This window comes from Convolutriloba macropyga, chromosome 10, assembly GCF_964194025.1.
Source record: "Convolutriloba macropyga chromosome 10, txConMacr16.3, whole genome shotgun sequence".
NCBI lineage: Eukaryota > Metazoa > Xenacoelomorpha > Acoela > Convolutidae > Convolutriloba > Convolutriloba macropyga.
This window is the reverse complement of record NC_134477.1, coordinates 24,809,676-24,831,423: the sequence shown is the minus strand read 5'-3', so window position 1 is coordinate 24,831,423 and position 21,748 is coordinate 24,809,676. Positions and strand designations below refer to the sequence as shown.

General features: G+C 36.1%; 1 protein-coding gene across 2 annotated transcripts in view; it reads right to left on the bottom strand.

The window, feature by feature from the left end:
• Window positions 1–20,231: 20,231 nt before the first annotated feature.
• LOC142348834 (uncharacterized) overlaps window positions 20,232–21,748 on the bottom strand; it is a 114,517-nt gene continuing 113,000 nt past the window's right edge. For both annotated transcript variants that reach the window (XM_075400367.1, XM_075400365.1), the window contains exons 10-11: window positions 21,313–21,457; window positions 20,232–20,978 (exon numbers count right to left, since the gene is read on the bottom strand). In XM_075400367.1, the coding sequence (XP_075256482.1) occupies window positions 20,787–20,978; window positions 21,313–21,457 (337 nt within the window). In that variant the 3' untranslated portion in view covers window positions 20,232–20,786. The remainder of the gene's footprint in view (window positions 20,979–21,312; window positions 21,458–21,748) is intronic.

Sequence of the window (21,748 nt, the reverse complement as noted above, 5' to 3'; positions counted from 1 at the left end):
ATGCTTATTGGTGTTGATAATAGCCCCTGTAGCCTCTCTCTAAGAAACAGAAGTATGTTCAACTACGAAATGCCATCAAAATAAATCGGACTAAAAAAATATTTTTGTACAAAAATTTTTTTTTTTCAATATATTCTATTCGTTCAATCCCAGTCATGCTTATTGGAATCAACGGCGGCTATTTTCCGGCAATCTGCCGGGTATGTTTTTTAATAGCCGCCCTCATCTTCTCAGCCGGCTATTATAGCGCTCCTATTTTTACAATTCAAAGAATTTGAATTGTATTGGGGCGCTGTCTTTTTTTTCACACATTTTCATGATTTTTGAAGTCAAATTGGAGTAGTGATTTTGGTCACGCCGAAACAGGAAGTGGAGCGAAAAAGCGAGTGGTTTTGCGGCGTGAAATTTTTTCGATCTAAATTTAAAGTAGAGTGAGAAAACGGTGTTTGAACTAAAATTCGTGGTTTTTTGTTCACATGCGGCAATTTCACTTTGATTTATACAGTTTTTTCGATTTTTTTGGATCGGATTTTTTTCTAAATGGTTTTTCCAATCCATTTATAGTCCGTTCTTGGTCTAGTTTTCTGTTTAGTCAATGAAAATTCTTTGAATTGTAAGTCAGGACTTGTCCTGCTATGTTTTTTTACTTCGTCGAATAAAAAAATGTTTCGCTTTACCTCATTTTGCCGCTTTTTCAACATTTTGCGTGATATCTTTTTGACTTCTCTAGGCTAGTTTCTCTCTTCTCTCATTCTGCTAAAAGTGATTTTGAACATCAGTTGCTCAGCAAAGCAATTCAAAATGAACAGAGTCAGTATAAAAAATTGAAGTCAGAAGTAGAAACGGGATAAAACCATAAAGCCCAATTTTAGATGCCCGCTATTTGGAGGTCGTTCCTATAAGTCTTAGTTACCATCTCTAATGGTTATTGGTATTGATAGTAGCCCCTGTGGCCTCTCTCTAAGAAACAGAAGTACGTTATGTTCAACTACGAAATGCCATCAAAATAAATCGGACTTAAAAAATGTTTTTGTACAAAAATCTTTTTTTTTCAATATCTTCTATTCTTTTTAATAGCCGCCCTCATCTTCTCAGCCGGCTATTATAGCGCTCCTATTTTTTTTTTTTACTTCGTCGAATAAAAAAATTTTTCGCTTTACCTCATTTTGCCGCTTTTTCAACATTTTGCGTGATATCTCTTTGACTTCTCTAGACTAGTTTCTCCCTTCTCTCATTCTGCAAAAAGTGATTTTGAACATCAGTTGCTCAGCAAAGCAATTCAAAATGAACAGAGTCAGTATAAAAAATTGAAGTCAGAAATAGAAACGGGATAAACCCATAAAGCCCAATTTTAGATGCCCGCTATTTGGAGGTCGTTCCTATAAGTCTTAGTTACCATCTCTAATGGTTATTGGTATTGATAGTAGCCCCTGTGGCCTCTCTCTAAGAAACAGAAGTACGTTATGTTCAACTACGAAATGCCATCAAAATAAATCGGACTTAAAAAATGTTTTTGTACAAAAATCTTTTTTTTTCAATATCTTCTATTCTTTCAATCCCAATCATGCTTATTGGAATCAACGGCGGCTATTTTCCGGCAATCTGCCGGGTATGTTATTATATTTTAAGAATATCGCATTTATTTACTGGCAATCTGCCAGCTTTGTTTTTTTTGCCTTTCATGGGCATTTTTGCTTAATTTCTTTTTTGTTGCTGGGGTCTCTATAGCTGGCTATCGATGTCTTTACATCGTTGCATCTCATTGTAAGCTTCGTCGCACTTTTCTAATAAGTCGATTTTGTCCTGAAAGTAAAGCATAATCCTGTACCATGCAACAATACACTGTTAGGGGATACACATCAGAATATTTTTCCATTCCGTTTCAACGCCAGAATGTAAATGTACCATGCTGACCTGCCTTTAAGATGACCTCTGCTTGTCAGATGAAGTAAGCGAAAGGATGTTTAACATAAAATTAATGGTTCTTGATGATGGTATGTTTATGTAGACGCATTAAAAGATAATTGAAACTGCAGTACTGATTACAATATATGCCAAATACCCCAGTGACTATGTTGCTACTTAACTCTGTAACCAAACGTCAGCCTTGACATTTAAAGTAGGATACTAAACTTCAACATCCTAATTGATATATGGATAACAGAAAGATAAACGCTGCACAAATTGATTATTATTTTCGTGTTTTTAAAGCCACATTTTTGCAAACAGAAATATTAATTTATTTTCTTAAACTTTGCGAATATGGGTGCAATTAATAGTTCAATATGGGGAATATATATGTGAGTTTACGTACTCAACTTGGGTAAAAATTCTGGAGGTTAGCAATTAGTGTCCGACGACTTCAAAATTGTAGATGTCAAGTGTTATCTCATTAAGTGAACCAAAAGCAATTGTTAGTTGAAGCAGTATTCGGATCTTTTCATCAAGTGCCTCCCCTTCAATTACTAGTACATGATTACCTCCCTTTCTAAACTATACTCTACATGATAGTGAAGATTGGCGTATAAGCCTACTGTTCATATAATCTCTGAACGGTCAATAACTTGCTCGCGTAAATTCTATTCAAGAATTGCGTCCCCTATTGCAAAGGTGAGGCGACTATTGAAAAGATCCCATTATTCACCTCCTCTTCCTTGCTAATCTAATCGATTAACCTCTTATCAATGATAATGATGCTACCTTTTTGTTTGTTCAAATCATCAGGTCTCTCGCTACGAAGGAACTGTCAAGAAAAGTAGATTTAATGCATCAGAAAACAAAACTCTCGGACAAACTGTCATTGTTCAACCGATGAAGTACAAAGAACCCTTGCAATCTTATAGTCATCTCGTTTTGCCACAAGGAAAGCAGTATTAACCAAGTCACCCGATGCCCTATCAGTCATTATTGCAACTTTTTGAGCCCTCGTAACAGTTTAAAGTTGTGGTTTTTGTTGATTTATTAATGAGCTACACAATTTATCACAGCAGAAATGCCTTAGTTTTTACTACCAGCAGGCTACTGGAAGCTTTTCTCCCTGCAAGGAGCGTGGAACCTACGGTTCGGCCAGTCCAATTGAACTTGATTGACTTTGCTAATTTGATGCTCTTGGTAGTAAATAGTAAAAGAGGTTGGGTTTTGATCGGTAGGGCAAAAAATACTATATCTAATACCTCGTTGGTTGAACAACTGCCTGATGAAATGTAGTGCATATTTTACTTACATACATGTGCATTGATTGATATTGTTCATGTTAAATTTCACTACAGATCTCTTTGACTGCGATTTAGTCTCTGCATTCGTTGTGAATTCGTTTATTTTAAAAATAGGATTTGCCGAATGTCTAAAATAGATTTGCCCTTGCAATCTTTTTAAATGAGGTCGCATATCAGAGCGGAACGGCAGACGGTACTTAAACGGTGCTAAATGCTCCTGGCGGTTAGGCGAAGCGATCCTTAAGGGGAACTGTTTCCGCAACGCAGTTAGGTTATAAATATCTTTTAATACTTGGAACAAGGTAAATAACAACAAAATCTTAATTCAAAATCAACTGACAATTAACTTGGTTAATATGATATTCTCATCAACACAACAGATTGGCAGTTCATTTAATCAAATATCAGCAGTCCGTTTCTTTTCTTCACAACAAGAAATAGGCCTCTTGCAATATGCTTTTGTTCTCCCCACTTAGATCAGGTAAGAACAAAAACTTGTGATCTTAGGCATTAACTTAGCTAGAGGTCTTTCTTCTGGATACATAATGTAGTTTTTCGGGTTGATGACATTTTCAAATTGAGCCCATTTGAAGTTGATCGCACCATATTCAATTTGATTTTAGTTTGATGCCCCCACTCATTGGGTGACAAAAACATCAGAGCGCTAATAATTGGCGTTAAAATTTGTTGCCCTTGCTGATTGGGCGACTTATAAAAAAGATTTTTGAATACATGCCAGCAGACATTTATTCAACAAGTACGCTGTCCTCTCAAGTATCGTGATAAATATTTGATAACTTTTATCCGATTACAACTGGAACGTCAACATATTTCTTTAAGGAATAAAAGCTCCATCTTCATAGCGAAACGATCTCCATTTAGATCTAGTTCCTCTTATGCACAGATTTGAAGCCCTTAAGATTGCAAAATCCAATCTCAGTTTGACCCAGTTCATGACAATGCTGTAGGGTTTGTCCCACTTAGAAGCGAGTCTGTCCGCCAGTCTTCTGAGAAAAATTTTGCTCTCTGGCCATCATGCCGTCAACACTGAAAATTAACGGAGTAAAAGCGATATGTTTTTCATGGCAAGCCTCGGTGTATTTTCTCCTCTTTTCGTCAGCGCAGCTTTCCAACACATCCTCTGGATTTCTGTTGCTGTAAGATTTAGCCTCAGTGTCTGTGACACGAATATCAAACGAGGCAGTTTCTTGCGGGCTCCAGACACCTCTTGTGAGAAGATCGGCTCTTAAAGCTTTCTGATTCTGTGAATGTTCACGAATTACTGGTTCTTTTTGAGTGTAAGTCCATGCAAGGCAGGATAAGTCTCCCAATAAATCTCACAATTTCATTATGCCTTTGTGTAATCAGGCCTCCTTTTTTGCAGATTAGGGCATGCTGAACATGGAAATCTTCACCACAACCGTCACATTTCACAGGGAGGTTTGTTAGGGGTAAACCGTATCTTAGCGCCATAGAATCCTGGAATTCGTTCTTCGACAAAACAAAATTGTCTCTCTCTGATACTTTTGCGGTTAACCAACAAGTTTCCAGTTTTGAAATTCCGCTCCATACTTTTTCTCTCCGATGAGCATGCTTGTTCTAACAAAGCCTTATATGTATTACTCTGCTGTGACTCATTTTCCAGCTGAAAAGATTGTTTGCCGCTGCGAACGTAAGTTTTGTGTGCGTCGACGTCCAATACCGTTCCATTCACAATAGAATCCGAAATCAGTGAAGATGATTTCTTGGACATTTCAAACTGTCACTCGCTTTTTTCACTGGGTCAGAAATACCTAATCCTCCATTCTTAGCAGACAAACTGAACAGGCTACGTTGGGGATTACTCACATTATAAATGTTAGTTACGGTTGATATGAACTGGTTTTTTTTTGAATCTTCTAGTGGTTTCAAAACTTCATCACAACCTGGGACAACTCTCATGAGAAAATTCCATTCGGCCTGGACTGATTTAGTGAACACCGAGAAACTCTCATGAGGGCAGAAATTGGCTGCAGCGCTCAAAAGTTGAATCTTAGCCTGCCAATTTTTGATTTTTTCATGAACAAATTCTTTCATGGTAGTTTTATTGCCAATGAAGCCTCCAAGATAACGTTTTCCAGTAACAATTTTCAAACCGGTTTGCTCAAAGCAACTCTTGGCTTCATCAACATGGTCTGGATGAACAATAAGGAAGCTTTTTTTGGCTCAGGGTAGTATCCGTACTTTGGCCCTCATCAACTACTTGTTGCAGCCACTGTTTTAAGTCATCGAACTTTGCGCAAGCCGCGGCATCATCTGCATAAAAACTTTGTTTATGTTTCGTCGGGTTGTGCAATTTTTATATTAAAGGCAATAGAGCAACACCATAAAACAGCATTGAAAGAGGATCGCCTTGAGTTGTCCCTTCTTCGCTGCGGATAAAAACGTCAGTATTGCTCAGCACAAGTTTAGAGCTTTCCTGGTAACTATTGTACAGAAAAGTGGAAGCTCTGGACCAAAGAGTTCTAGCGTTTAGAAGTGCGGAACTTCTGTTTATAGAATTGAATGCATTTTTTGCATCAAGCAGCAACAGACCAAAACCATTGGAGGACTTTTTCTCAAACAACTTTCGAAGTCCATGAATCGATCCCTCAATTTCACATGACACTCCACCCGCAAGTTCTTCTGATCCAAACGCATACGCTAAGTCATCATTAGTTAAGTCAGCTACTGCTTTACCGAGTAATCTTCGCAAAGTTTCACCAATGCCGATTGGTCTGACTCCTGGCTGTTTATCTAATGCAATAAGTCGACATGAGAACAAGGCTTTGATTTTACGCCACGAAATGATTTCGTATGCGATCAAATTACCTAGCTGAGAAACTAAGTCTCTCAGTCTGGAGCTTTCGAGGCCAAACCTAATTAACGCATCAAACCAGTGGTTGGCGTCTGATCCAGAGGGTCCTGAACTACCGAAAAGTTTCCGGGCTTGTTTTTCAACGGTACTACTTGTTATATTCAGTTTTTCCAGAAGAGGAAGTTCTGATATGTTGAATGTCCCCTCAAATAATGGTGAGGTTTTCGAGTGCTTTTCTTGCAGAATTTCGGTTACAGTTCTTCCTTCTATTAAATCAGAAGGCTTAAGAACACTCGTTCCGTTTTCGTCGGCAAGGAACCTAGTTGCATTTTTGATGTTCCCTTCTTGAACCATTTTCGCAAACGCTCGTAGTTTCTCCTCGGGGTCGCTCTTTTGAATTCTCACAGCTTTGCTCGAGAATTGAGTACATCTCTTAAAAGATTGAACAAGAGGTTGAAATTTTTCCACCGACCACTCCTTCATCCTATTTTCAATTGTTATTTTTACATCTTTGGAGTGTTTCACTTTGTTGTCTCTGTGGAGTATGAGAGCCGAAAAAACCAGAAGTCGCTTTGATGGAATATTTGATTTCAAGAACAATTCGAGTTCGCAATTTAGCATCTGGACATACTGTTTACCAATTTTTCCCGTCGGCAATCTGTAAAATTTGCATCTGCGTGTGCAAACAGTATTCCATATATCTTCCCAAAGCACTTCGTTCTCATGAGGCACGCTGTAATTTGTGTTTTTGAGTGGAAAAATTTCTTTCATCAAAGATTCTTTCTCTGCATTTGATAAAATTTTATCTGCACGATTATTGTCCCCTAGATAAAGCCTCGCTAAATCTTGTGTTAAACCACTAGATGAAGACTCAAAACTAAATTGCGCTGGGTTTTCAAACGCGTTTTGTATCAAGTCGTTTACCTTATCGGTCATAACTGTATGCTGCTTGAGTTTTTCTACCAATTGCAGATAAATCCAAACTGAATAGGAGTCAAAAGTGGTGTCATACTTTATTCCAGTTCACATAATGCACTCTTGGTCTGATGTTTTCGTGGCCAATAACTTTTGCTTTGTATGTTTTTAGCGTGACCAGGAATCCAGATTTCAGTGTTCTTATGGACGAAATACTCGTCGTGGATTTCTTGGTTTTCGCTATCACTGAACTCGGCGGATTCAAAAACTGTCTGGATCTTTTCTGTTGTATCAAGCTGATTAGCTTGCTCAGAACTAAGTGTGTTGTGCATGGTAAACAATAATTGGACGCAAAAACAGTGAATAAATAAGCGGTTTCCGGTTTCAATCAAATTTAACGGGGTGTTTGTTAATTTATCTCGATTCGTGTCTATCGTGAAACTATAATCTCTGCAATTTAAATTGCAAGAACCGCAAGCAAAACTCACTTTTTTGGTAGCTTTTTGTTTTCCCTTTTCCGACTTGTGAATGAAGAACGCGAATTGGGGAATAATTTGAGACAATTGTTTTCACAGGCAAACCGCCCCAGAAAACTTGGGGGGATAGCCACCACAGGAAGCTTACTTGGGGGGTGGGGGTGGGACAAATGTCGTGACTCCTGACGAATGAAGCCTATGGCAACCGCGGCAGCAAATACGTAAAAAGTATTAGAAAAGGAACGATCTCACCGGAGAACTGATATAAAGATCTTCGTCTGGCCCCAATAATTGATTTGTTTCTCCTGTATACAAGTGTATAAAAAATGTGGTCGACCTCTTGCTAGGCGTCCTTCAAACCATCAGTTACTATAAAAACTTAGCAAAAGATAATATGAAAACTTTGAAAAAGATTATACAAACACTTAAAAGATTAAAAAAACAAAACTAAAGATAATAAAAAACTCAAAATATATTATAAAAAGATTAACAAAAGATATATAAAAAATTTAACAAAAGATTCATAGAAAAACAACAAAAGATATAGGAATAGATTGAGTTTATGGTATTTCTGGAACACGGTTAATCTGCACCGATAAAAGAGCTTATCAACCGAAGCAAATCGCACTTTCTATTATTTCGGAAAGATATAATTATATCACCGGTTGGTGTTTTGCTGGTAGTTCCACGAGTTCTTATTTCTAAAATACGCCCTGGCCTTTCTTTTTGTAATATATTTGACACCCTTTGGGGTAGAAGTGATCTGCCAAAAAAACTTACATGATCAACATCTATTATCCCAACAAAATGGTTTATGAGAAATTTCTAGATGAAATAGCTCACTCTATTGACAAAGCGGTAACTGAGAACAAATAAATTTTAATAGGTGGCTACAACATCAACTTTTTGAATCACAGAGAAAAACTAAACTTGGAAACAGTTATCTGTCCTTATTATCTGAAGGTGACAACAAGCTGGCAACCTGGTACCAACAACAGGAACTGATGAAAATGCTTCCATTATAGATTGTCATCGTTGAAAAGAATGAAAACATCATATATAGCGGAGTATTTGAACCACCTTCACAATCAAATCTTTTTGCTGGAATTTTAATTCTGGCGACAAAGATCAATTCAAAAAATGGGATTGAGGAAAACCTTTACCTTAAACAGACTTATAGCCCAACTGAATTTAGGAGATCAGTCAAAGAGATGTGGCGTTGATTAAACATGTGCAACACTCCTGATCAAATGTTAAAGAATCTGAACATCAACTTGAAAAACGTCTGAAAATAGTGTTCATAAGGAAGAACAAGTCCTTCCTTCTTTAGCTGAAAAGTTTGTTTCAAGAAATAAACGCAATAACAACTTTAAATTTTCTCCGTGCAAAGTCATCTGAAAAAGTCTTTGAACTAAAACCGAGGTAACTCAGTGATAACAAAGGGATTTCAAAAAATTCTACACCCAACTTACTGAAATAATGGATTACTATAGAAAAAATAAAACGGTTCATTCTTTGAAGAACCGTTTTAATGATATTATCACAGATAATGTAAAAAAATCAAATCTCAACTACAAGTGATTAGGCGATTTTTAGGAGATCTTGGTTGCATGTTAAACTTGCCTGAAGCAAGCGCTACGTGAATGTTTTCATTCAGGTTTGTGAATAAAAGTAGTGTCCTAAGTTGCTTCTTGCTCTTGGGAGAATTAAACCTCTGGGTCCTTCTAAAATAATCTCATGGTCTCTATACGACGCAGTTATTGAAATAGCCGGGCATGTTTGTTTTTGAGTGAGATAACACAAGAGAGCTAACGTTACCCCACTTTTCAAGAAAGGAGATTTTGACAATCCACTGAACTAGCGTTCAATTTCTCTAACACCAGCTCTTTTAAAGGTTTTTAAATCTTTAATCAAACAACAATTTGAACAGGTTAACAAACGTAAGTTGCTCTCAAAAAAACAGTCCGCTTTGCGGAAAGTTTTCTACAACAGATGCTCTCGTTTATTTGAAAGAAAAAGTAATACACAATATGATCAACAAAAAACAACCGCCGCCGTTTTTCGTACATATCCAAAGCTTTCGACTTCATCAACAGCGATATATAGATTCAAAAGCTATCTCTTCTTGAAATTTCTTTTTAGCTCATAACTCACTATATCACTGGCAGAATACAAAAAGTGGCTGTTAACAATGTTGTGTCTGAATGGATTGATATAGTGCAAGGACTTCCTTATTCAACTTGTACAGCAAAGATTACGTTATTTTTGTGCTCGGGAAACCAATCAGTATGTCGATGACACAATTTTACTATATTCCAAGACGTAAATTTCCAAATGCAAGGTAAAACTTGAGAAGATCATTGACAGAAGCCTCAAGTATTTCAACTCATTTTATCTAAAGTTTAGTTCGACAAAACTGAATTCATTGTCCTCGGTAATTTGAAAATTCCATATGAAATAGTGGGAAAATAGTAAAATTTTGGCACAGAACAAGTAGAAGTAGTCAAATATTGATACAGAACTGAAGTTTCAAAAGCAATTCAAAAAAATTCTGATAAAAACGACACAGGGCAATAAATGCATATATTCTCTTCGAAATATTGTACCTAAGGTTTTTCAGATTGTTTTAAATGCTCTGGATCTACGGCATGTGCAATATTCTTTGGTACTCTTACCTTCTGTTGATCACAACCTCTTACTAACTCTAGAAAAACAATTAAATTGGGCTATCAAAGCCTATTTAAACCGAGGAAAAATAAAATCTCCTTCAGATCTAAAAATAAAAAATGGCATTCTTGCTTTTTCTAAGCTTTTCGAATACAGGACGGAAAAAAAAACAGTAGACGTGCCTTTTAAGATGATGCACTGTCTTTACCAAGGTCTAATTTTTATCTAAAAGAGAGAACAAAATTTGCATTTAGTATGATCCCAAGGTGCAAAATGCATGAAAAAAGTCAGAAAATAGTGTTCTATTACACATTTCTATTTCCACGCAGTTTTTTTGTTCAATTCATGAAACAAGCTACACTAACTTTTTCCTAGTTAAATACAAGAAGGACCCAGAGAACATTCTGCGTGGTACACTGACTTGGAAATCCTTCAGGTACAGTTAATAGTGCATTCATACTTAAACTTAGTGTTCTTCGCAACTTCTCAATAATGTTTGCTCAATTAATTTTGTTGTAGGATATACACTGACTTTCTCTGTAAACATTTAAATCTTATATTCACAGATCTAAGGTATAATACAGTGTTTTTTGAACGAAGCAGTCCCATCATTCAGTCTAGTGGAAAAAATTTATCAAGTGGGAGTAGTAGTAAAAAGTTTTGCTCACAAGAAATGAACAGAAATAAACACTTGGAGCCTGAAATGCCAGGCAATTGTGAGAAAGTTCTTGTTTAATTTGCTACAGTTATTTGAAAAATTATCTTTTTCAGTTCTCTCAGCGTTGAATGTGCTTCATGCGCTTTATAGATTTTGGGATGAAGTTATCGTTTAATTTTAGGGTTTCAGGGGTGCTTTTATTGAAAATTGATGTCAAAGCTTGAATAATTATTTTGACGAGCGATTAATTGTTGAGCCTGAGGGCATTAAGAGTGCAGTTCTTTGGGAGCTATTAGTGTGGCATGCATGATTTTGCTAGTCTTTGATACATGAAATACTTGACTTCGAAACGCTCAATTTACTTAGCTCGCGTTTTCTGCAGTGTTTCACGAGTTCCGACTGATTACGGTTTACCATTTTTTGAAACAATTGAGCAGTACTTAGCGACCATCTATGTTCGAGATAGAGTTGAAGGAAAGAGATTAAATCAGGAGTGTACAAAACACTGGTTAATATAAATGAGCAGAGTGTTTCTTTTTTTAAAAAAAAATGAAAATGCGTCGTTTACTATTGATACAATATGCACGGTAATTTATTAGGCAGCAAATCATAGTCCTTCATTTCGCTCACGGTCTCCTTTTCGCTCAGGTTATCAAACAAGGAGGATCGGTTATATGCGTCTGCAACTTAAGTTCCAACCCATTTTATTTTATATTTTATAACCAAACCTAGAAGCTCAAAGCCTATATCCACATACGGATAATAACTGTCTTCAATTCATTTTCGCCTATTATAATTGCTGCTTAAAAATGAATAGAATAATCTATAACAGGTATAGATTAATATAGAATATGAATCCATATAGAATAATCAATACTCTATATCTGAAACAAAATATGGGTAGTTAATTTTGCAACAACTGAAGATCTACTTTAAACAAATCTGCACGTAAACTGATTATCTACCATAATTTTATTTGAATCTGTCTAATTTGTACGTTAAAAGGGGTTTAATGGAGCAAAAACTTGAATCAAATCGAAACAAAAAAAAAACCTCGTACAGTATTTTTAAGTGAAATATAATTAACAGGTTACAGGATAATGTTTTATGCAGCCGAGCAATCAATTCCTGTTTTCATAGGGATTTTAATTTCCATAAAGAAATATAAGTATTTGTAGTTTTGAAAACAAACAAATAAGCATCCATCCTTTTCTATTTTGTTATGGTTATTGTTTTTTTTAATTGATTCAAGTTTTCTCTCTAAGCTGCGAACTAGAGATTTTCGTTAAAGGTCCTGTCGGTTCTAAAAAGAACAGCGTTAACCAACTGTGAACAGAAAATCGGAAGAAAACCTTCAAAGCAGTCTATTTGACCCGAAAAAATGAGAAGTATCCTTTTTAGCAGTTGGATTTGACGACTTCAAAGCTGAGATGATGACTAAAGAAAGAAAGAATTTATTTCTGTGATCAAGTACCAAATAAGTAACAAGTACAAAAAATAAACGTAAATATTGACTGGTACAAACGTGATCAAAGCGGACAGACAACGGGGCACTTAAACCCACACACCCTGCCCCTAAAGACTCTGTAAACTAGGCAGTAGGATTATTTTAAAGAAGTTCCTATGATAACACAAACATAGAAAAATGAAGAAATGGACTTAAAAAAAACGAAAAACGAAAAAATATCTTTGCTACAGTCGTGAAAATTTAACAGCAGCCTAATTAAACCTAGTTAAACATACTGGAGGCATAAAATAGGCCTCTAAAGTTTTTTCAGAAGCAATTTTAGTGGGAAGAATTACGATAACTCGGAAACTAGAAGGAATTGAGAGCTCATATTTCTTCACGAAAATCCCATTCCCAAAATAGATGTCTGATAGCATTTATCCAAGAGGTCGTTTTTTTAGGATTTCTTAGAAAAATGATTCAAAAACGTATTTCACTATATCATCCATCGTTATTAACCAAAAGTGTATCCTTAAATTTATAATAAAAACTTTTTATAAATTTTTCATTTGATCCAATAATACTGTAGGGAAGAACATCGGCTTTTCTGAATGCATTAAAGAGCTTCGAGGCTCTAGATTTAACTGATCGTTTTTCAATCATTCGCTTACAAGATGGTTCCATTAGCAATGTTTTTTATGCACTTCGCGTAGGTCTTGATGCCGAAGAAGAGAACATAGAATTAAGGTAACTTTCACGATGTAATCCACTCAATGACTTCAAAACTAGCTTCAATAACTCGTATATATGAAGCTGGTAGATGCTAAGTATAATTTTTTTAACAAAGATGTCATTAGCACCGTCGGACTTTTTTCTGGAATAAATGAGTTTAAGTATTTTTCGTAAATTTTAAATGAGCAACAGGTTGCTATAGCTGCCGCACCCATAGACTAGTATGTATGCCATATTGGATAATAGAACTTACGTTGGTTTTATAATAATCAATAAGCTTGTTAGGTGGGGCATAATGCCTAAGTTTTGAAATAATACAACATTGTTTAGAGTCTCGATTTCAGCACCGATAAACGAGACATAAAAGAAAATTTGAAGTCAATTAAAATGCCAATATAATTACATACGGGCTCAATGGAAATGCACTTGTTATCGTTATCAAACCTATTTTCGCTTAACTTCAAATTCATTTGAATGGTCTTTTTATTATTCAAACAAAGTTTATTAGCATCTAACCAGTGTTTAATAGCAATTTCTCTTTGCACTTCCTCACAGGACCTATTAAGAAACTTAAGATTTGTATCATCTGCAAAAAGGAGGACTTGAGCATGTTTACAATCGAGAATCTTGTGGTTTTCCATGTTGTACTTTTAACCATTGCGAGGAAATTCAATTGACTTCAACTCGTTGCATTCGGCTCCCGAGATAAGATTTCAACCAACACAAATTATTACCTCTTATTCCGTAGCTTTCTAATCTATAAAGTAAAATTGTGTGGTCAAACGCTTTCCATAGATCCAAAAAGAAGCAGTTTATGTTCTTAACATTCCAGTTTTCCCTGTTTTTATTATTTTTTCCGTTAACTCAACTAAAGCATCAATGGTACTATGCTTGTTTCGGAAGCTGAATTGACAAGGTGAGAGGAGCCCCAATGGCTCAAAAAAGTTTGTATAACCTTGTATACATAGCACGTTCAAAAGTTTTACCCCATACATTGAGAAGTGAAATTGGACGGTAGTTATTTTCTTCTAACTTACTGCCTTCGTTGTGCAGAGGAAGTACCTTTGCATTCTTGAGCGATTCGGGGAAGAAGCCATGAGTAAAGGAACAATTAATAATGTGCGTCATGAACCGAATCGTAACAGGGGCTAATAATTTAATTATTATATTACTTAAGCCATCATCACCAGATGATGTTTTGTGAGCTGAGCTATCAATGAGCTCTTCAACTTCAAACTCTGAGACCGGGTTTAAATATAAACACGTGTCATTTTCTGGTGTAGGAATAGGAGGCACGTCATTGATCGACTGACGAATATTATTATTATTAGGTGCATTGAAAAAAAATTGATTGAACTTTTCTGCCACGTCACCGAGAGAGGGTGAATGGTTCGCTTCATAACAAGAGGATGGAATAGGAATCTTTTTTGAGTGCGAAATTCTTCCACTGATTTCATTAAGTAAATGATAAGCTTGCCTTGAATCACCAATGCAAGACTTAAACTTATCTGCATAGTAAGATTTTTTGTTTTTTTTGTATGTGTTTCACGCTTAATTTTTACGCTGACTTTTGAAATTCGCCAGATAATCTGGATTATTGGGGTTACTTTTCCATTTTTATGACCTTTGTTACGCTTGGTTTTAAGATTTTTCAAGGAATTCGTCAACCATTTATAATTGTTATTTGATTTGATTTCCTTTTCATTTTGCATTGAGGCAAACTGATCAAAGACCTTAATAAAACTCTAGTTAAATATTTCAAAAGCAATGCTTGGATCTCTACTACTTAATTTTCCAACTTCCCTGAGACTCAGGCGTTCTTGGAGTTCATGCAGGAAGAGCTGTCTCCGAGATACATCATAAATTGTATTTCGAAATTTACACTAAGCGTCAGTCTGATCGAGGTCGTTGACCGACCAACTAGCTAGTATAGGATAATGGTCTGCGATGTTTTGGTGCAACAGGATATTTGATGTAAATGACGGAATATTTTGGTAGATGAAATGATCTAAGCAGGTTGATGAATGATCAGTCTCTCTAGTTGGACGATCCGAACTATCGAACGGACTGAAGCCGTTTGCATTTATATATCGACGTAGTCACTGCTAATCAAATTTTAAGGTTCGGTATCGATGTTAAAATCCCCGCATTATTTAAAAGGCATTGTGGCAGAAGTATTACCTTGCAGTTATTCATCAAGTAACTCAATGAACTGGTTTTTGTTAGTTCTAGGTTTATTGTAAATCACCAAGGTTATAAATGTGTATGATTGGCTGTTAATTTCAACACATATTGCCTCCTCGAATGGAGTTTGCAAGGTTTTATTTATAGTCGCACTCTCATGAACTTGAATCATCACCCTTCCGCCATACTTGCTACGATTTTTCACCTCAATGTTGGAGTATCCAGGCAAAAGAAAATTAGAAGTATCGTCATTATCGGCATCATCTAAGTGTGTCTCCGTAGGGCATATGACGTTGGGAAGTGATTCAAGTTCATATATAAAAGATTTCAATTCCAGCAGTTTGTTCCTGATTGAGCGGATGTTTGAGTACAAAACAGATATTAACTGGGAGGGTTGAGATGTAGAGCGTTGATCACGGGACGGTAGGGTTTTGTGGAGGGGTTCAAGATACTTGTAAGTTATTGTTTGGGAGAAAAACACTATTAAAACAGGCAAGAAAGTCAGAGAGGGGGTAGTTAAGCACAGCCACCTTCATACAATCCGAAAATTGGTGAACTCTACTGTCGTTGTTCCACATGTAGTGCAGTACGTCTTCACACACTCAGGCACTTTTGATGCGGTTGTCGGTTTTCACATTGTTCATGGAGTTCAATCTGGTTCTAGTGATGTCCTCGACCACACTTATGTACTTCATGTCATCCACCTCTGCCAGCTTCTTTTTCTTAAGAAGTTCCAGTTTTGCCACCCTTCTATTGAATTTGACATTGATAGGATTGTTTTTTTTTTCAGGCAGGCGCTGAGCAATTGAAATGTCCGAGGCCTCAACAACTGCGTCGACTTGATCAATGACTTCCAGTACTTTGTCAATAGTCTCCTTGTACTCGTCGCGTGTTTTACCCTCGTCCATTTTGAGATTGAAAATTTTGACATTATCTTGCCTGTTGTACGACTCCTTCAAATCACTTTCCGACGGGGTTCTCAGGCAGCATCTATTTTACAGTTCGACCATTTCTGTTTTGACTTGTTGTTCAAAAGTCGGCAGGGAGTCTTGGACAGCACGTGCAATTGATGCTTCAAGTTGTTGTTGCATTTGGGCCATGATGTCGGGAATGGCATTTCGAATGATAGCTTCTAGGTTGGTTGGCATCGGGGGTTTTCGGCTACAGGACTCAATTCCGTACAGCCTCGCTTGGGCTCTTTTGCAAACGGAGTTCTTCTCAGATAACTCAAAAGAGCTCATTTTTTCATTAATTGAATGGAATTTTTAAAATTTTTGTAAATAAAATGTGCAGGTTTTTAATTCAAATTAGAAATGTTCGACTCTTCTCATGGCCAAGTTTGCTAATTGTTCTTACGAAAAAATACTTGTAACACTTTCTGTATAACTTTTTTAGCTGAATGAAAAGAGAAATTGACCAACCGATCGTTCACTTCTAAATTTTCTTTGAAAATTTTCCTGTCAAGCCCTGTTTTCAGCACATATGCTTCATAACCACTTCATTTTCTGCTATGCTGCCAGAAGCACAAAATTTTGAAGCTCTACCAATCTACATCATCCAAGTGACCCTATTGTTTCGCTGAGTTGATTTTGGCTGGAGTAGCCCAAAGTCAGACAGTGAACATTAATTTGAATTTTGTGAGTTTTAAAACTAGTGCAACAAATTTTGTTCTTTTTCCAGTAGAAATCTCGAACGAATGCTTTTCAAATTCTTCGAATAATTTTGAAAGCTCTTTACTTTTAATTCAAATTCCTATGAACCGCCGAAACGTGGGTCACAAAAATTATAAAAATTAATCAAATGTTCCCGAAAAATATTTGGTTTTATTGTCATTGAAATTTTCACTTAGGTCTCTCAGAGCCTTGTGAAATATTTTAACGCATGTGTATAAACAATATACCAAATGTTAGCTCTCTATATTATTTGAAATCTGAATATTTATAAGCGCTATAGCGGCATAATAAGGCAACGAACGCGAAAGTTTTCGAGAATTTCTAGCCACATGTAGCCCTCCACTAAACAAAATAATTTTCAAGGATCGAGCAACGTTTACTACGAGCGTTTTATTGGTATGTCTGCAACCCTTTTTGTCTGTCCGGAAAAGATATCGAATCGATCGGCCAAAATTGCTTTACCAAAAATTACTTTGTGGCCGAAAAACCCTGGACCATAAATACTTCTAGTCTTTGCGACAATAAAAGTTCTTTATGTGTTTCGGAATCCTTCGTTGTCTGTGTTTTGTTTTTTTTTATTTTTCTAGTCAGATTCATGGCAGTTGACACTTCAGTATTTTCAGATGTGATATGACTAGTGTAACCATAGATTCATTTTTCTCTTCAGCTGTGAAAGGAAAGCTGACACTGCTGTTGTACGATTTGAAAATTCCTCCCAAAGTTCTATTTCTTTCATTGATCCAATCACTGTCTGAATCTAGCTCTATCTCGTTCTGCGCTTTGCATGATTTGAATATTGATGAACATTGTTTTCACAGAAAAAGTTACCCACGTGAAAGTATAAAGCAAGTTAGTCAATTGACTCCAAAGGATTTAGAGACTTTCGTTTCTGATTCGAATGCGAACTTGTTGATTTTATGTGACCCTCTGACCATTTTACCTGATGATGATTTCAATTCCATAATGGAAATTTTCGACAATTCGAACAGTAATTCACTTGTTCTTGTTAATAAAGACACGTTACCTAGAAGGTCCTTGGATAGTTTAGAATATCATGCTAATCAATTTATTGATCTGAAGTGTCCCAGCTTCGGAAACTGGCAAGATATTGAAATGCGGGTGACAAAAGTTAATAAAACAGGCGCGGAGTTTTTCAAAGTCGTCATTGAACAGAGAAGTTTGGTAATGAATATTCGAAAAGTTTCGAACGAAGATAGTCTCAATGCGAACACTGATGAAAAAGGTTCTGAGAACTCTATGGATAAGTTGACAACGTTTAATCTGAAGTTGACTGAAAACGAAGAGAATTTGAGAGCTGCCAATGTGAAATTACCCTATGTTAAAATTCATCAAAAAGTTACATCAAATGATAATGGTTCCGGCGATAATACAATCAGTAGAAAAGGTGCGACAATATTTTATGAACCAGACAAAGAGGATGATTTTGACTATGAAGATCCCGACGACGACCTTGACATTTGACTTGTGTGACATGACTTTTGATTGCGATGTTTTTGGGCAAAGAGGCAGTAAAGTCCAAGTTTGAGCCCGAGCAGTAATTAGAGAAATGAAGTCAAGTTGGTGTTCTCCTGGTGATCTAAATGAAATCTCTGATTTAAGAAACAAAGAAGGTTAAAGAATTCTTTCCATGCACGTTTTTTTGTCAGATCAATCTAAAATTCATTGTCGAGGCTAATGTCAATAATGTTTCGGCGAAAATTTAATTGATTGTTTTATGCAGTACTTATTGGAAATTAAGTGTCTTTTACGGTCGTCATCTTCAGCTCTAATGCAGTTTTTTCTCATGGAGAATCTAAATTACTTGGTTAATCACTATCAACGTCAATCACTATCAAAAATCTGCAGTATCTTTGTTGTTGCTGTTGTTGATTTTTTGAGCATCGCTTGCATTGAGTGATGATTAATTATCACAGAGATATTCAAATTGTTGTTATTCGAAGATACAATAAATTGAGAAATTACTTTTTGAATCCAACAATTTTAATACTATATCTGTATCGCTAACTTGGATATCCTGTTGCTGTGTAATGTTTCATTGTAGTTGGCCTCTTTTTTAAACAAGTAAATTAAAAATATAACCCAGGGGTTAAATATTCCAAGTTTAAAATGTTCTATTCAAATTTAGTACAATGTTAAAAATCAAAATTAGTGGTTATTTTTTCAGAGAAATGGATAAAACCAAATCAAAGCAAGAAGTGAAGCAGTGTTTGAAGTGTCTTTGTAATCTTCTGAATGCGCTGTTTAACTTTAAAGTCACGCCTGAGTTGCTCCGAAAGGGGAAGTTTGATGACTTATCCGAGACTGAATTCAATGAAATGCGTAACTTATTGTCCACTGTTATGGGCGCAATGCATTTGAGTTCAGAGCAATTTGAGCATTTGTTTCGGCAAAAAAACAGTCAAAAGTTAAACACTGGTCGTAAGCTACTGATTGTTTTTGGATACTTTATTGGTGCGCGGAATTGTCTGAAGCAAATAGTAACTGAGCGTATAAAAAGTTTGTCCCTAATTTCAAATTGTGAATTGTTACTTTCCGAAATATCGAAACAAATAGCCAATAGCTCCAAAAACGGTTCAACAAGTGATGTTAGCGGCGATTCTCTCAACTTTTACTGGGCAGTGAAAAGTCAGCTTCGATTGGTTAATAATGACTTGCAGTGCTTTATGACGAAATGTGTAGATACTGAACAACCGCAAAATGAAGTTCCTGTTAGTTTATTATTGAATCACTTCCAGAATTTTAAACAGGCTGTAAATATTAGTGGAAATCCAACTGAAATAGTCAAATTAGTCGAATATTTTGTGACCTGGCAAAATCAACTACCGTGCTTCAATATGTGGATTCGTTCCGTGATTGAAATAGAAAAATCCTCAAATGAGGTGATGGCTACTAATTTGTTCACAATTGTTCAACCGAAGACAATGCTTCGAAATTATTTACAATATTTGATCAAAAGGATCGAAGAGTTGCAAAACTTGTTAGCAGATCCTCAGGTTTCTTTTGCGGTTCCAGGCTCCTGTAGTTTATTGCATGACTCGTCATCAGATGGTGGTGAATGTCGTGACAGATTTGTGGGTGAGAGTATTAAATATTATGAAAGACAGAATAGACGTAAGATGCAGAAATTGCTGTCAAGATTAGATCGCAAAATAATTTTGGTAGATGACCAGCGAAAATAATCAGTTGCAAAACTCAGGTCGTGTACGCGTTTCGCAATCAAAAATTAAGCGGATTCGAATGGGTTCAATCCAGGAACGGAAAAGTGTTGACGTTGATTGGACTACGCTAGAGCCTGTGATACAGAAAAACTTTGTTAAACTGAATGAATAGTTATATTTTCCTCCTTTATTTCCGTGAATTATTTGAATTCTTAAACCTCCAATTTTTCACCACGAGAAAGACAGTAGTTTCAAGTATGTTTCAATTTTAAAAACATCGAAACAAGTAGAGTATTTACGGTTTAAAACTAATTTTAAATCTATAGAACAAAAGGACTAAATTGGAAGCCGTATAGGATAGAGCATTTTGCTAATAAACAAATGGCAATTGAGACTATTTTAAATGCACCTTAGTTTGTGAAAGAGCAAGCTGTGAGCAACTGTATTTTGTGGGTTCTTCAATTTCTTCCGGCTATCGAACTGTTTCGGTAGCATGACAAAATACCTAATGCCGTTATACCTAATTTATTCCCTTTGGTAGTGTCATTGAGTATATTTTGGGTATTTTGTCACATTGCGTATTTTGTCCTGACACCAACTGTTTCCTTAAAGAATTGAATGTGAACTGAGTTAATAAGACTTCAAGTCTTCTGATTAAACTTGAGCAATTGGAAACAGTTCCTGGTGGCTAGCTTGTAATTAACCAAGTCATAAATTTGTAAGAAACTGTTTTGTAATGTTTTCACAAGCTCTTAAGTAACTTCGATGTAAGTATGAGATGTTTTAGCAATTGGCTGAGTTAATTTAGAACTCTGCCACCATGTTGTGGCTGTCTCCGTGTATCTCTAAAAATGCTTCTTCAGAGACTGCCAATCTACCTCCTCCGCCTCCTCCACTGTTGATCACAATCTCTGTTGTGTTCCCTCTGTGTCTTCTGCTCATCTCCTTTTCATCAAATATTCCTGACCCAATCTTTGATATGTAGTGTAGCAGAACCTCAAATTAAATTACAGCACATTTTGATTCTGTCCCAAAATATGAAGCAATTATAAAACAGGTTGAAAACGAACTGGCAATCGTGGACAAATAACCATATCATGGAGATCTATTACAATTCGCCGAAATATGAAATCAGAAAGTAATTTCATTTCCGCTCCTGAATTTTATTTTATGACAAATTTGTTAAGTCAGCTTTATACCAAGAGCTCCGAGAATTATATTTTTTCAGCTTATCATACTATAGAGCAAGTTAGCATCTATGACTTTGTTTTAGTTATGATTATTTTGATGTTTAATAAAATGCGAAAAAGTCTTAATGGAATCTACTAACAGGTAGGACATAGCACCCGTTCACGTAGCTGTGTAGAAATATTGCTATAACAGAGTAGCCAATGTCTCGGAAGGTAAGACTCTCTGCAAACACCAGCAGGGATATGCCCAGAATTGTGGTGAAAGCTGAGTTGGTTAAAGGCACACTGAAAATAAAAACTGTTTAACACGAAATCAGCTGGACTGAAAAGGTACCAGCTTCACTCTGTAGCTTCGATAGAATCGATTGAATGTAGTGTTTAGAAAAAATGTCATCGCGCAGCATGCCAAGTATGTTCCTTTGAAATGTATCAGCACTCTTTTTAGTCTGGATATTTTTTTAAAAATTGGCTAATAGCTCGGTTTGTTTATAGCTGCGAAGCTGTCAGCTGAGCGTAGCTATACATTGTGTTTCTTTTGGTTTTTACGACTGGAAGAGGAGTATTGGCAAAGTGTCT